This window comes from Neopsephotus bourkii, unplaced genomic scaffold, assembly GCF_033783945.1.
Source record: "Neopsephotus bourkii isolate Nb327-2 ecotype Australia unplaced genomic scaffold, CSIRO-AGI_Nbou_v1 NB_1768, whole genome shotgun sequence".
Classification (NCBI taxonomy): Eukaryota; Metazoa; Chordata; class Aves; order Psittaciformes; family Psittacidae; genus Neopsephotus; species Neopsephotus bourkii.
The window spans coordinates 11,738,120-11,755,446 of record NW_026902242.1 but is presented as its reverse complement, the minus strand read 5'-3'; the positions used below and the strand labels follow the sequence as shown (position 1 = coordinate 11,755,446).

At 36.4% G+C, this 17,327-nt stretch overlaps 2 protein-coding genes across 7 annotated transcripts in view; both read left to right on the top strand.

The window, feature by feature from the left end:
• The window catches only part of F13B (coagulation factor XIII B chain), a 301,636-nt gene that overhangs the window by 140,769 nt on the left and 143,540 nt on the right, over positions 1 to 17,327 (top strand). The gene's annotated exons all lie outside the window — the stretch shown is intronic.
• KCNT2 (potassium sodium-activated channel subfamily T member 2) overlaps positions 1 to 17,327 on the top strand; it is a 130,505-nt gene that overhangs the window by 71,776 nt on the left and 41,402 nt on the right. For all 6 annotated transcript variants that reach the window (XM_061379253.1, XM_061379252.1, XM_061379250.1 and 3 more), the window contains exons 10-13: positions 1,732 to 1,912; positions 4,043 to 4,207; positions 5,794 to 5,930; positions 10,382 to 10,445. In XM_061379253.1, the coding sequence (XP_061235237.1) occupies positions 1,732 to 1,912; positions 4,043 to 4,207; positions 5,794 to 5,930; positions 10,382 to 10,445 (547 nt within the window). The remainder of the gene's footprint in view (positions 1 to 1,731; positions 1,913 to 4,042; positions 4,208 to 5,793; positions 5,931 to 10,381; positions 10,446 to 17,327) is intronic.

Genomic DNA, 17,327 nt, shown 5'->3' with positions numbered 1-17,327 from the left:
AAACAGAACAAAAAAACCCCACCACAACCCTTTCCACCCCCAAGAAATCAAAAACCCAAAGCAAAACAGAACAAAAAACCCACCACGACCCTTTCCACCACCAAGAAAACTCCAAAATCAACCCCCCCCCCAAAAAAATAAAAAAAAACCACCCCAGAAAACACCCAAAACCCAATAACCCCACCCCCCCAAAACTGGAAACATAGTGAAATTACGGATGATCTAGATTACACCTCCAGTGAAAAATGTGGGACAAATTGGATAGGAATATAAAATTATCACTTCTGACTGAAGTATCTAACTTATGCAAACAACGGGGAAAAACTCCACCCTTTTTAGAACATTTTGAGATGTGTGAAAACTACAAATGCTAGAACTGTGAAAAGGAAACTGGGAATTTGATCCATATGTTCTGGAAATGCCACTGCCTACAGCTAAATTATTTTTGGAGAACAGAGGAGAGAACAGAAGAACAACTGCTCAAGCTGTTATAAACACAGGGTCTCCCTGGTGATTCAAAGATCTTACCATGGAGGGTATTAATGAGTGACTATTACCATCTGGGTACCATACATGGAGAAATAATTTTTTGGCATGTTCTAGTATAATTACTAAAGAACAAGATATTATATATCAATTATTTCTCTTAATTCTCTGTGAAGAAGTCATTCTGCTACACTATTCAGGGTGGTTCACAAATCTATTTTCTTCATATAAGTGATTATAATTTAAAAGCCTACCCTGATCCAAGTATTTCTCCTGCGTTAAGGATGGTCATATTTTAAGTTTGGGAAGCTCTTCATTGAAATATTTTTATCCTATTTATTGAAATATTAAAATCCCCATATGAAATAGCAGTTAGACCTGTAGACAGATTCTGCTACTTCCCAAAACCAAAAGCACATCATGCAGATTACAAGAGAAGTAATTAGCAATTAACCTGGGCTACCACTTAGTTGTTCACAGGAACGTGTGACTGGAAGAAATTAACTTAATTCTGTGATCAAAGACAACCAAGCCTTACATTTTTATTCTGTACTTCTAGCAAGCAGAATCTTTGTACCCGTTGGCATCTTCCACAAACTACTTGAAGGCTGCCCCTGGATACTTTTTCCTCTGACAATTTGATAGCCTGCCATGCTCACATTCATTTTATTTTAGACAGTCAGTACCTATTTATACCAACATTACCCTTCTAGTATGCAACACATACTCTCATAACTAGTTCATGCTAGTAACTCTTGCCACAGAAAGAGATAGAAACACACAGAGAGGAACAGATTTAGAGAAAGCAGTGTGTATGTTTTCTTGGCCATACCAGCAAGCTCTCCCTAAAAAAAGTTAGAAGATGTTTATAAAAAATTCTGAATGGTAGCAACTATATACCATCTGTTTTATTCTGGTTTAGAAAGGGATTGCATCAATTCATGGTGTTCTGTATACCACCTCTCCCTCACAACAGCCACTCAGCAAACCCTAGCAACAAAGTTGTAACTATGATATTGAAATAATTTAAAAATTTGCTTTCTTTCATTACAAATGACATTTGAAAATTATATTAATAACACTTCTGGTTTGTTACTAATTTTTACTCTTCTTTGGAAAAAATGTCCTTGCTGAGCAATTCATGAGTTCTGAAAATAACTAGTGCTCTTCGTGTATGATCAAAGTTGAACTGACCCTAAGTACAGTTCTTATTTTTCATGTCTTTATTCATTCTTTTCTACATAGTATTTGTGGAATTCAGCATCTGGAACGAGCAGGAAACAGGTTGACTCTCTTTGACTCCCTTTATTTCTGCATAGTGACATTTTCCACTGTGGGCTTTGGGGATGTTACACCCAAGATATGGCCTTCAAAGCTGCTTGTTGTCATTATGATCTGTGTTGCTCTTGTGGTGTTGCCCATACAGGTAAATGTGGATGTATTTTTTTACTCTTTAGAATTGTTTTTAAAACAAAAGAATAATAACTGAAATAATTTATTGTTACTATTATTACTATTGCACATATAATGTCAGAAAAAAATAACTATCTTCTGCACCTCCTATTCTGTGCTTTCTTTCCTTTATCCTTTGTCTGTTCTCCTACAGTATACCTTTATGCTATAAAACAGAGCACTAATAACAATTTTCAAGTGCTGGTGAAACATTTCTGTCATGTACCACAGAGCCCTCCCTTAATCCTAAAATATGGGTTTGTTATTAATGAAGAAATTCAAAAAAACCCGTAAACCCAAAACGACAGTAGCCAGCACTTTCATTATGAGCATAGCATTTCCTCTGCAGGCTCTCCCTGTTTCTAATCGTGGCTCTCTCCACTTCCTCTCTTACTCTTACAGCTCAGTGCTAACATGAAAAAAATCTCATTAAATGTGCAATTCAAGCAAATTGGGTTCACAGCTGTCTATGTCGGTACAACACACAGATAGGAATTTTTCATGCCTACTTAAGTTTAGGACTTCCAACGGTTTCAACAGGAAAAGGCAGATTTATGAAAATCCAACTATTTCAAGGAGTCAACCACTTTCATTAAATTTGTACCAGACATTTCCAAGCTCATTAGGTGAGGCTTGGTGACAGAAACCCTGAAATTACATGGGAAGCCGTGCCAAGTTGTTAAATGTTCCACACTTGGTCGTCACCCAGACCTCCTGCCACAAAAAAGGGTACGGGGGAGACATTGTTCATGCTTATCAAAGCTTATAGTGGACCTGCCAACCATGAAGCCCTAAATTTTTCCTACACAGCCATGGTTTCCAGACTCTGCTTCTTTGACAGTGAACTAAAGCTAACTGTGAGCAGACAACACAGAAAGCCTGGGAGACTGGAAGCTCAAACTTTGTGCATTAATTTTCTTGAAATTATTTGAACATTTTAACTAAATTTTTAATGTATACATATGCAGACTAATGCAATTACATTCCCACTCAATGGGAATTTAGTAAAATATATATTCTATTGAAAACTAAAATACCCTCTAAGAAATTTGGCATTTCCTAGGAAATACAAATTCCATCTTTCAGGTAGTTCCAATATACACTTCAGGCATAAAAGCTCTGCATTACCAGTAAAGAGCTCTGGAATCTATTGCCCTTTCACATAAATTTACCTATTATTAGCTCCTTTATTTTATAGCTTTGTTATGATAACAGGGCTTTCTATAGTTTGCCATGCACAGAATGTGTGGCAGTAATTCTCTCCTGAGCTTTTGTCCTATGATATTAAATCATTATTCACGATTCAGTCTCCACATCAGTTAAATGTGGATGAGAAAAATCATCTATCACACATACGTAGTTAAATCTAGCTTAGCATTAAATGCATATTACTTACAATACAATTTGAAATTGTGTTTGTATGTTTTATCACAGATTATTACAATGACACTGACAGAGTATTTCCTTTAAAGGATTCAGATTAGTAGAACAATATGTACTGTTGGCCTGTATCTGTTGTTCATCTGGCAATGACAATTTGCTGTATTAACAACTGCTGTGTATTTTAAGTTATATCTAGATTTACAAAACAAGTAACAGAATATACAGAAGGTCACCTTAAGAACATTTTAAAGTATCTGAGAAGAATTAGTGGCCAAACTAAGTAAAACAGTGCTTCTATGTGAGTATCTGTACCCACAGCATACATTTAAGTGGGTGAAAATTCAACTTTTCTTTTGAGGGAAGCATTTATGTCACATGGTGCTGGAAAAGAGAGTTCAGGGGTATAATCTACGTAAAAGAATAAGGTACAGCCTTCATTCTTTTCTAAAATCTTGAGTTCTACTGTAATCTCATGATATTTTAATGGATTTGCCCCACTTTTGTGTGTGGTAGAGTGGCTCTTCTGCATGTTTTTTTTAATCACCCTATTATTCATCTCACCCACTTACTAGAGACCTTTTTACAAAGAAAAAGACATTGTAGGCTAAGAACAGCTTTTCATAGAGGCATGAGATGATCAATGCAACATTGTTAAGTCATGATACAGTTGTACTGCACATCTGCTTGTCTATATTGCACTGACAATTGGCATCTCTTGCAGTTTGAACAGCTGGCATATTTGTGGATGGAGAGACAAAAGTCCGGTGGTAACTACAGTCGACACAGAGCTCAGACAGAAAAACATGTTGTGCTCTGTGTTAGCTCTCTGAAGATCGACTTACTTATGGATTTCTTAAATGAATTCTATGCTCACCCCAGATTACAGGTACTTACAGTGAAAAAAAACAAAATAAAAGAGATTAATTCAAACCAGTGATTTTCAGGACAGCCTTCTGAAATAGTTTCTAATTTGTAAAACTGAATTTGGGAATAGCTGATTGAATTGGGAATCTATAATTGCAAAAAGAACCTGGTACAAAGTATGGAGACATTAATTTTAAATTGAGGTAAATAGACTAAATAAAGAGAATTACTGTCTTGTTGAATTATGCCAGTCCTTGTAGAAACAGATATTTCCATGCAAATTCTTCATATTCTACCCCAAAATAGAAAATAAATGAAAACTACTCTAATTATTTTTTCCTGTTATTTTGGGACTGGATCCAATACTCCTCACAAGTGAAAGCATATTTGAAGTCTTTGCATTTTGCTTTGGGTTTTGCCAGAGGTAGGAAGATTAGATCCTTTTGGAATTGTGGAAATTAAGAAATAAATAGATGTATTTTAAAAGACAAAGGCCTTGAAAGACTACACACAAGAGTTTTTCTTAGTGTACACATATTCCCTAGCTAATGCAAACCTGCCAGATGACTTTTTTTGGTCATATAAAAGCTTATTTACATGAGATAGCAATTTGGTTGCATTATCATTATCTTTGCTACAGACCATTTCTTTCACTAAATCTTCTCTGTGTTTTTTATTAAGTTACCTGTGGTACCATGCTTCGTTAAATAGTGCAAGAAAATCACAAAAATACCATTCTCAAATTGCTCAGCAGCAATTTGACAAATCCCAAATCCAAAATATTCCCCAAAATAATTACCTAGTAAGAGGCATAAGCAAATGCACAAAGAAATCCAGTTCTTTATAGATGCAAACAGAAATTGAAACCCAAAACTTAACTCTTCTGAAGAATGAGTTAGGCTCTGTGGTACACTGGAGACAAAGAAGAAAAGTCCTAATACTACTTATGTAGCATTAAAAAAGTTACATACGTTTTCTCCACAGCTGAAATGTGAAGCTGAAGGACTCAGATAACTCACAGGATCCCCTAAGCACTAAGCTTTCTGCAAGTCTGTGTGTGCTAGAGAAAGCCTTCTATGACAAGCCTGTCCTAAGCTCTCAGGCTCTCCCCTCATGTTCCGTTTATGTCTCCTTTTTCTATGTACACATATGTATACTTCAGAGCAACTGTGCTTTTCCTAACAAGGAGTGTTTGTTGTACAGGAAACAGAGTTTGGATCTGCCCCTTAATGTAGAGGAAAAAATTTGGGGGAAGACAATTCCATTTTAATCATAGAAAACTTCCTACGTTTTCCAGCTAGAATGACAGAAATATAAACTGTCTCTAAAAAGAAAACCAAATTATGCTCAACTGGAAACAAAAATGTTTCTAAGTGTACTTCACTTAACCACTCTGGAGTCTTCTGTGAGCAGTTGACAGCTGTCCAGTCATTTTTATTAAACAATTAAATATTTTAAACACATGTCTTCAAATAACTATTGTCAATTAAATTTGAGAATCATCAGAGACCCTTTTGACACCCTGGGTCTCTGTCAACTCATTCTCTAGCAACAATAAATAGTAACATAATAAAATAACATGACTATTCCCCCTTATGTTTTTGACAGGACTATTATGTCGTTATTTTGTGTCCTACTGAGATGGATGCTCAGGTCCGAAGGGTATTACAAATCCCAATGTGGTCCCAAAGAGTTATCTATCTGCAAGGCTCAGCACTAAAAGATCAAGACCTGTTGAGAGCTAAGTAGGCAAATATTGACCAATATTGTTTTTACTTTTGTTTCACTCATACTGTTTGATAAATAATTTTGACAAAAAAACCCACAAAAGCTGTGCTAGAAGAAAAGCATGTGTATGTAGAAGGCAAGGCTCCAATATAATTTGTTTTTCTTAATATCTGAAATTTTTCAAGGAACAAATATTTTTAAGCTCTTTAATTTGACAAAATTCTTCCTCACTTTTATCTTGGTCTCAGCTTTTAAAGCAATTGAAACAGAGTGCCTGCAATTTCTTCTGAGAAAGCAGCTCAGAAAATTCCAAAACTGCCAGTAATGATAGGATTTATTTCTATTCCTTCAGCAAAAATAGTGAATGTGATGGTAGTTGTCCTGACCAGCTGAAGGGGGGAAAAAAGCAAACAAAAATAATTATCACACTTTGAACCCATTGCAGGGTTTTGTTTCCTTCCCACGTTCAGCCTGTTAGTGTAAGCAACTACTCTACTATACCTCCATATACTCTTCTTTCAGGGCCTTCCTCTTAACACATACTTCCACCACTTCTAAAAAATCCTCTCTGGCAGTTAACAGTGAATGACATTAATCAAAACACATCAGTCAAACACAGTTGCTTCCCCCCCACATTGCTCAATCACTTGAAGGTGTGAAGGAATTCACAGTGGAATTCATGTAGGTGGGTTGTCTCTTTAAACTCTCCAAAAAGAAAGGTGATTTTTAGCAGATAACTGATTTGACTTACATGCATTGCTCTTTATAAGAAGCAGCTAATATAGATACCTAAATTAAGGTTGACTATTTGTGTCATTCAGTCTTCTTTACCCCAGGGGAGTTATTTCAAGAATCTATCTGTGAGAAGTCTAGTGAGCAGCGTTATCTTCTCAGATTTCTGCCACTGAAAAAAAAAAAAAAATTAAACTTTGAGGTAAATTTAGTTTTTTTATAATAAAATTTAGCTTTTTTTAATAATAAAAGCTTTTTTTTCAGAATTAGGGATTTTCATTTAGAGAGGTTCCTCTTTTTGCTTTCTTGCTGATTTCAAGAATGTGGGGATGTAGCAGGCATTTGTTCTACACATTAGAAGCAGAACAATTAGGCTGTTCCATAAAGAATTTAACTTATACTAACCTGAAGGTAGTCAACTGTGGAGCTGTGCTTTTTGCTGCAGAACATGTAATTGAATGTACCTGTCAGAATAATCTTCAACCTCTTCTGAGGGAAGAAGCATAGTGGGAATTTAATAGGAAATTTAATATGAAATTCAACCCAGTACCTAAGATGTTTCCTGTATTTTTTAATGAGAACATAATAACTGAGAAGATAACAAGGCACATGGTAAACTTCTTCTCATAAATAAAATAATGGTTACTAAAAAGAAGCCCCAAACCTAAGCAGCATCTCATTATCAAAACTTCATGCATATAAGAGAAATAGTGTCAAATAGCACAATAAAGGTCACAACAGAAAGTAAAATACCAAAAGTTATCTGACTCCAGTAAGTAGTGAATAGTTAACTAAGATTGTATTTTTCATTATATGCCCTAGTACACACTTTGAGTTTACAAAAGTGATATGCATTCTTACTTCCTACCTTTGAGGGTGTCATTTTGCAAATTCTTGGTGTTCTCTGAACTGTGTTCATGTGTCCAGCTTCAACAAAAAAGCAGAGTGAGTTCTGTCATGAGGTATCACTCTGAAACTTACATTGTTCATCAGCATGACTGGAGACATTATCACTACTTCAACATTTGAAACAACATTGGAACTGATAAATACAGCTCTCATTTTCCATGCAGACTAGCACTAGAAAGCAAGTTAACACTACCATGCTTGATTTCTCTCCCTAGCAGCTTTCTCCCATGATCTGTTATGACTTTAAATATTTTTTCTCTCTCTTTCTACTTTTTTTAGTGAAGTATCCATAAATCTTCTTAATCCTTTTCTTGTCCACCCTTTGCCTTATACTTTTTCCTTTCATAAATTTCTTTGCAATATATAAGGTCACTTTAATTTCTGCCATCCTCAAGCAGTGGAACTCTTGGGGTTTTTCGTCTCAGATTCAGTTTCCCAGCACATAAAAATGGTGCAATTGTAAAAGCTTTTTCAGTTGTTAGGACATAAATAATACTCCTCTCATAAGGAGACTCTGGATTGTCCTTAATTTTTTAATACAGATGTTAGTAGTGTTTCTATTATCTAAATTCATGGCATACATATATGTTAATCTTGGGTTATTATCCTTGTCATCTGTTCTGAAATGATTTAAAAAGTTAAAAAAATAACAGTGGGGGGAAAAGGTGAATATATTCACAAGAATTTTCATTTTCTTACAAAGTCATCTATATATAGTCACTCCAGTTACCTCTTCAGCTCTCATCAAAATCCCATCTAATTTCACTGAATTTTCTTTCCTACAAGTTTGTTAAAGTCCTTGTCTCCTCAGTTAGCCTCCCATGCTTAGCTGAAACTACTCCTACAGCTCCCATTATTTCTTCCTAATCAGCACTCAGAAGTGCCCTGGCCCCACTTCTTCACATCAGCTGCATTTGACATTACTCTTTTGGATATATTTATTTGCCTTTATTACAATTATTTTTCCTTTTCAAGTATTTTAACGGTTTGAGGCTTCCGCTGTTTTCTTACCTCTATGTGCCTATGTGGAATCTACAGTGATCTGACTTTATCCCTTTTCTTTATATTTTCTCTGAATAATCTCCCACAAAACACACAAATGTAGTTGCTATTTCTACAGTTAAACCCTAAGAGGTTGGCCAAGCTATCTGACATCTCATTCGGGATATCTATTAATCATCAACTTTGGTTTAGCTGCAGACAGATCTTAATTTTTGCTACCAAAATAAAACCAGTATCCTACTGTGTATCATAAGCTTGGAATAATACTGCAGAGCATCCTATGTAGACAGAGCCTGCATCTTGTGTTTTCCCACACAAGCTCTCATTTTTGCCCCACTTAAAATTATATTTATATTCTTGACATTTATAATGTCAGCTCCCCAAACCCTGTTTTTCGTAAGGCTCTGGAAATATTATTTATGTAGTACATCACTTTCCCTCACTGCAGTCATTCCCTGACTTACCCTTCTTTATTACTTCAAGGAGTAACTCTTTATTCTTAGCCTGCAACTTCCAGTTCTGAGAGGTAACCTAGGAAGTCTATAATGTCATTCTCTTTCACACATTCAATTTATTAACATACAAGTCCCACTGTGATTTCAACCATGCTGTCCCTTCAATCTAGGATGAATTTCTCAGAAATATCCTTAAAGTAATTCCAGTATTCTCCACCGCATTCTCTCTTCAGTTGATTCTCTATTATCTAGTGAGACCACTTTCTACTTTTCTAACTTTTATATTCAGACATTGTCATACCGTATCTTCCTATTTCCTGTGTTTACATATACTTCTGTTGTACTTTGTCATGCCACATAGCTATTATATGGTAAGGACTTTTTGTCCTGCGTTTGTAAAATACCTTAAAAAAATGGACCTTCAGACTAAGCCTAGGGTCCAGTTGTCCTAAACTGTTACTAACAACCACCAACTCCATTTTCTAGCAGCAAAGAAAGCAAAGATAGAGGAACCTCAGGTCCCATTCCAGACCCAAGAATGGATTTGGTGTAACTGGCAGTAAATTGTCTTTTCATTTTCCCCAGCTTCTGTCTCACTTTTTGCCTGCTCAGGAAACTCATTCCAATCATTGTTTCTCTTTGCCCAGAAAGTCCTGTCTTCCAAAGGAGGTCAACCAAGTAAAATTCAACCAAGGGAAGTAGGATTCACTGGAGGATATCAAGAAGAAAACAAACTTTGATGAAACCTTCAGACAGTTTTAATCCACACTTCTACAACTACTCTTTTTATTACATGACTAGTTGTATCCACTAGGGAACAATTAGGCATTAAAAGTTCTCAAAGAGACCATGAACTGAAAATAGTTAATTCATTTAATACATACACAGAGATGTTTGTAATTTACTCCAAATGCATTATTCTAGTATATCTACCCATCTTTCTGCTATAACTAGGCAAGACAAGTCTGTATTATCTGCCTCCTGTCATTCATTTTTATCAGTAGCTTGAACATATCATACCCTTACACACTATGCAGACTGGTGCTCTTTATTCACCTTTCATACTTATGACAGATAAATACTTATTTTACAAATTAAGTGTATTTAAGTCCACTCTGCTTTTATTATTTTGGCACAGCTTCTACTGGCACCAGGGAAAGCACATCTCCTAGAACATAGTCAAGAAGTACTGGTATACCATGACTTAATGTACAGGGTGTCTGCTACTCACATTTAGTGACAATGACTGACAAAGGATAGACTAAGCTTTATAGTCTATCTATATAAGCATACAAGACTATAAACTGTAAAACACAAGATACACGTAAGTATTTTGTTGGTAAGTAACAGGCTTGTTTCCCCTCTTCTAGAATGGATGATGCAGAAGCGTGTTTCATTCTGAGTAGCCGCTGTGAGGTGGACCGGACAGCAGCTGTAAGTTTTGAAGAAATAATTAAGAATTAATGTGTGTGCTGTTTATACTGTTACTGCCTCTACTCCCTCTCAGGACTGAGACTTGATTCTGTGAATGGAAGATTAAACTTACCTGATTTTATACAGAGGTTCTGCATGTGGGATGAATGTCTTGTCTCAGTTAAGATAATGAAAAAGTTTCTGTTAGAATCCGTAAGGCCAGGATTTCACTAATTTATGAAACATGGTCTAACGGCTTATTTCACATAAGATATCTAATTTTGCTTTCTTAGCAAATAAGTTCCATGACATACCTACCAAAGAAATTAGGATTTTACAGCATATTTTACTGGGTTTTGGGTTTTTTTTAAAGAGAATTTATATATTCTCACAGAACTTAAAATATAAAAAGTAGTGTAAGAATACAGAACTTTAAAAAAAGCCAGTTCTCATGCAGAATACAGTCATTCTTTCCCTTTTTATAGAGCAATGGCAGAATATCAAACTAGCAGTATCGTGGTACTTTATAGATATATTGATACTTGGTCATCCATCACTGAAAAGGGTAGTACTATGTCAAAAATGTTTTATGCAAATTACCTGGACTAAACCAGTTCAAAGAATTATATTTATTAAATCAGAAAATAGATATCTATCAATGGACTGGCATTTCCTTTCACAACCATTGAATATTGAAAATTTACTACTAAAAGTAAAGAATGAATAATAAATTAATTTGGGACTAATGCCAAATAACCAACATTATAGAATCACAGAATAATTTGGGTTGAAAGGGACCTTAAAGATCATCCGGTTCCAACTCCACTGTCATGGGCAGCAACACCTTCCACTAGACCAGGTTGCTCTAAGCCCCATCCACCCTGGCCCTGAACACTGCCAGGGATGAGGCGGCCACAACTTCTCTGGGGAACCTGTGCCAGTGCATCACCACCTTCATGGTAAAGAACTTCTTCCTCATATCTAATCTAAACCCACCCTCTTTCAGTTTAAAGCCATTCCACCTTGTCCTGTTACTGAGAATATTTGATGGTTTTTCATGTTGTCCAATTTTAAATAGGAAAAATCACAAGAGTCTTTATATAAGTTACTATGGGTTTGGCCCATGTTACTAGTTGTCCAGTCAGTTAAGTTACTGTTCATGAAGGAAGACTGCTAAAACAAGCCTCTACTCAGCGTATCTGTGATACAATAATAATTTTAATATGAACTAGAACTCTTCACATTAACAAAATTGCCTACTAATCACAAATATCCAGGGAAAAAGTCCACAGAGGAAGGATGTATGAACACAATTTCAACTTTTTCACCATGAGATGCATGCTAAATTCTTGCACACTTGTCTATTTAGTCTTGAACTCCAAAGGAAGATCAGAATAAATCTGAATATTCACAAAGTTAAATTAAGATGCTTACAAATTGCCTAACAGGATCTAAATGAGATCCTCTGGACTTCCTCAGGCAGGTCGACATCCTTCTTCCGTTAACTCAATTTTTTGTAGACTATCAGCATGCTGTAAAAAATATATTTTTTGCAAAGCTGAAGACCCAATGCAGGATCTATGACTTGCAGAAAGCCACTGAACTCCCTGAGAAAGGAATCTTTGCTCCTACAATAATATTCAAACTTACTGAACTAATAGCTTTGAATCTGATTTATCAGCAACAGACTCCTGAAAAGACACTAGTAAAAGCCACTGAACTCACAGCAAGTAATCCGGAAGTAGTCAAGTAAGGCAAACGTACTGTTTGAGTGTTAAGGGTATTTAAGTAGAAGAGCAAGCAACAGTTCTTGCAAATACCTGGGAAAATACCAGTAACTTCTGAGAGTTTTCATCATGACCAGTTACAACTCTCTCCAGGCAGTCTTTCTGCCATCAGAGACAGTGTGCCCCAAGAAATACCTGCCACATTTCAGCTTCCAGTACAGACCATTACCCAATCTCATCTATCAGGGTATCTGGAGCATACAAACAGGCAAATCTTACTGAAGACACAATCCTCTTAGCTTCCTCGGGGACAGAATGCCCTGTTGGGTGACTAGCTGGCTAGTCATGATGGCACAGTATCTCAACTGTAGCAGTGGTACTCTGAGGATCAACGTTGTAAGAAGTTTTTAAACAAGATGCCCCCTCTCTCTATTTTTTTATGGTGTTGTTTAGATTTCTTTTTCTCAGGGAATGCAGTTATTTACGCTGTTTTCGTTCTTTAAATTTTGATTTCACTGCCCCCTAGAGCTTTCAAGTGAAATGGATTCAATTTCCTACACTGTTCCAGCTCGAGTCACTACAAAGAACTTCAGCAGTGTAGTACATAAGGTTACAGTTTGTGACTGTGCTGAGAGAAGTTCAGTTGTCATCCCAGTAGGAATCTTTGTGACCACACCTGATTTTTCACCCTGGTGTGCTTGACAAGCTGAAAAACCATTAGGAGTGCCTTGGACCCTCTCCTGTGTCTGACAGCTGTCAAAATAAGACTTAACAGATGCATTGAGGAGATTCCCGACCAGAACAGCTGTTGTTACTCATGCAATTTTTTAAGTCCATGAGGGTTTTCAATCTCCCCAGCTACAGTGCTCAGCAGAGGATCTACTCATTTGCCATGGATATCGCTGGCTGTTCATTGCTTGCTATCCTGTTAGTTAATAAGTTTTAGTCTGCGCCAAAAGTCTGCGTTGCTTCCTATCCATGGATCTCAAGAAAAGTACAATAACAGGTGACATGCAATTACTCCATAAAAATTGTCAATTTCCTCTTTTTTTCACTTGGAGCAGTAGGAACTTCAGCAGTCAGACCAAGAATTTGTCAGCTTTCCAAAGTCTCCCACCAGAAACTTTCTCTTCTCTGGCAAGACAAATCTCTGCCAAATTTTATTCTATCAAACACTATTTTGACATCTCAGACCAAGATGTAAGCTGCTTATCTGCTACAGCAAGGAGGAAAGACATCTGTTTCAATTCTGGAGAATGCAGCTCTTAAAGAGAGTTCAAATTGCACTGAAGTCTGGATGACTTTTTTGGTTTGGGTTTTGTTCTTGTTCTGATTGATAGGTACAGAACAGCAGTCAGTACCACACCACAAAATTAGCCAGTGAATTCAAGACTTCAAAAGCCTACATCAGATTGCTCCACAAAACTAAGGTGGCTGAAAACAGTGCAGAAGGGGTGGGAAGAGAAGTGCCTTTTGAATTATCTTACAGATAATTCATTAATAAGCTATATAAATCCATGAAAGACCATTCCTATTGCTGACAGCTTTGCTCTGATGCTTTCTGAAAATTCAGAGATGGCCAAGTTCAAGCTTGAACCTTTTTGGTTTTGCTTCCATTAATCAAATCGTGTGATACTGCTGTACTGGTAATCTAAGGTACACTGTCTTAATAGCATGACAAGATGTATGCATTGGATAGGAAGATGTAACTAATTTATCAAGTTGTGCGTGGCAAGAAAAAATTAACAGAACTATTTAAAAATACATATTAAATAAAGGTCATGCCTTGAGTTCTGATAATTTAAATTCCTGTTACACCCACTTTAAAACATACGTGTTTTGATACGTGAACATAAATATCACCTCCATATTAATCAGCGTGAGTATCAGTGGTAATTTATGATCATAGTGCAATTCATTGCATAGAAAGCACACAGAAGAGAATGTATTCTTTTCCCTCATCTCCCAAAGAAACGTATTTCATAATGTGAATATAAGCATAGTTTTGTTTCAGTTATCTCTGTTTATAGCATGTACATATATACCTCCTTCTTACTTGGGAGAAGACTGAACATTTTTTAAAGTCACTGTAATACAGTATAGGAATTGCTACATACATAAAGCAGAGACTCACCTATATTATATGAAAAGAATGAATCTAAGAAATCACTTAAAGTGCTTAGCTGTGCTTTCATTTCTCTCCCCTGGAGTGGTTCTCCAGTGCAGAATTTGGGAGAGCGAGTGAAAAAACCATGAAAGCCCAAATAAACATTTCCTGTACACAAATACATGTGTATACCAAAGAGATGAAAAGAGAGAAAATGAAACAATAATCCATGGTTACTATCTTAAAAGTACATACACATTGAGCTTGTCTTACAAAACTATATATGGCACTTAAGTATTCATTGTATATACATTACATATTTGTAGGCTGCTTCTTCAAAAAAAGAGTTAGCAAATGGAAAACAATACATATTTCAGTCTTAAAACTGCAAATGTGCCAAATAATCATCAAGATATTTTAATTTTAGGGAATCTTTCTTTTTTTTATACAATTAAAAATATTTGTGCTGAGATTTATGTACTCAGTCCTGTGAGTCTAGGTTTGAATTTTTTTATAAAATGGTGCTGTTTGAATCATTTTAATATAATTTTTCATTCTTATTGTAAACAATTCTTGCACCTTCTGACAAAAATAGGCTTTTTAGGCAAAATAATTAAAAACAAACAAAAAAGAAAATATTTAACATTGAGAAGAGGAATAGTAAACTTAGTTGGAAATGTACAACCAAACTGATGCAGTTTTGATTTATCACAGTAAATTTAATCTTAGTCATATAAGTACTAATAATGAAAAAAAAAATTCACCTACATTTCACTGAATAAAAGCTATGTTTCTATGGATGTGGCATACAGTAAGCAGACTTTTCTCACTGCTTTTGCAAGCCAGTGTGGTCTTTGACTGATTGCAATGGAAAGGAAGGGAGGAAACGGATAAGTTTAAACCCTGTGCAATGAAACCACACTATCATGGCGAGCAATTCTCAATGTGTTTCTCTAACACCTTCTGCATAAAAGTTGAAGTAACATCTTGAACAACAAGAGGTTTTTCAAATCTTTCCCAAATCCACTCCCAAACCCCTTACTCCTGCTGTAGTATATCTGTATAACCACCATCTATCCCATTAGAGAGTCATTTGCTACTTCTACAGTGCTGGCATTTCATTCCCTCAATTGACATTAAAATATTATGGTTTGAAGATGTCAATTACGCCATATTCCAGGCAGAAATTTTCCCTTGTGTTCATGAGTCTGAAAGCTTTTCTTATTGCTGATGCTTCAAACATAATGAATCATTCCTTATACTTTATCTTTTAATACCACCAATTTCATGATTAGGCAAGGCATTTCAACCCAAGTATTGCTTCCTACATGCAGTCTCAAATATTCCTTTTTAGTTCTGAAATAAGTAAAACCTGATGGCTGATACACTGAGATTAGCCGTATTTCATTACATTCACTATATTAATGTATTATCACATACTTTGCTTTTATGGGATAGCAGCATTCATCCTGCAGTTAGCTCACTCTTGACATGTGGTAACAAGTACAAAAAAATAACAGTCTGGAAAATCTCTTGGAATCTTTGGTCAGTAGCTGTCTAAATTCTGACATCAGTTATGCAAATGTCTTAACTGCTAAAAAAAAAAAGGAGCTCTGTTTTTAATTGAGCTGATATTTTTCAGAATGATCCAAAATTTTAAACTCTGAATTCCTGATAACATTTAATGTTATTTACATTCTGAACCTCTTCAGAAGGACATATCAAATACATCATTCTTAATTAGACATGACTCATACTACCATCTAAATTTTCACATAGTTCTTCTACATCCAAATGCCACCCTTCCAAATTATGTGATCCCCAACACTTGTGGAAAGGTAGAAGGACAAAATACCTTATTAGTAGATTTCTAGAAACAGACACTATTCTGCATTCCAACAAAGAGAATGTATTATACTTGGATCACAGAATAATGGAGGTTTCAAGGGTGGTCTCTAATCTTAAAGGAGTCAGTAATGAACATTGACCTCATTGCTCAGGGCTTTATCAGGTTGATGTGAAAGTGCTGAAGGGTGGAGACAGCATAATCCTTTCTGCACAGCCTGTTCCACTGCCTGATTGTCTTCACGGGGAAAAGGTTTCTCTGTATATCCTGCCTAAATCTTTCTTTTCAACTTACATTCGTTGTCTCTTGTCTTCCAACCATACTTCACTATACAGAGAATGGCTTCATTTTGGTCGGTTATGGGATGGTTATTGAATCCACGGTCAACCTGGTCAATTCAATAATGATCCCATATCTAGTGAGGGTTGCCATTAGCTCCCCATGAGGCCATCTCTTCTTGAGACTGAACAAGCTCCCTCAGCCTTTCCTCACAGAGCCCCTGCTTCTGCCCCTGACCATCTTGGTGGCCCTCTGCTGAACTCAGTGCAATTTATATATATCTTTGCTGTATTGAGGGCCTCAAACTGGATGCAGTGTCTAGATTTGGTCTAATTTGCACTGATTAGAGGAGGATTATTACTGCCCTCTTACCTACTCACTGTGCTCCTGTTAAAACAGCCCAGGAAGCTATCAGCCTGTGCTCAGCTTGCTCTCTGCCAGGACTCCCAGGTCTTTTCCAGCACAGCTACAGCCTAGCCAGTCAACCCCCAGCCTGTACCAATGCAGGTGGTTACTCAGTCCCACACAGGACTCTGCTTGTGCCCTTGCTGAATTTCATGTGGTTCTTGTCAGCGCATTCCTCCCATCTTATTTTGGTCCATCTGAACCTGCCCTCAATTGTTTTGACTTTTTCCTGAAGCAAATCTGCTGAGTGTACACTCTTTCACCTCCTCCAAATCATGGATAAAGATGTCTAACAGAACAGGCTCCAGTGACACTCCACTTGCCCCAGGTCTCTGGATAGACTACATGCCATTTACCACTGCTCTAGCACTCCAATCATCTAACCATTCTCATCCTGTGGGCTCATATAGCTTGAGTTCTCTGGAGCAATCCCTGTCTAAAATCCTCCACTGCTGGTGATTCTCCTCCTGCTTGAAGCCTCAAAGCAGAGGTCTGAGACATTTTGTTGGTGAACAGTGAGAGTACCTCAGCCATGTCTG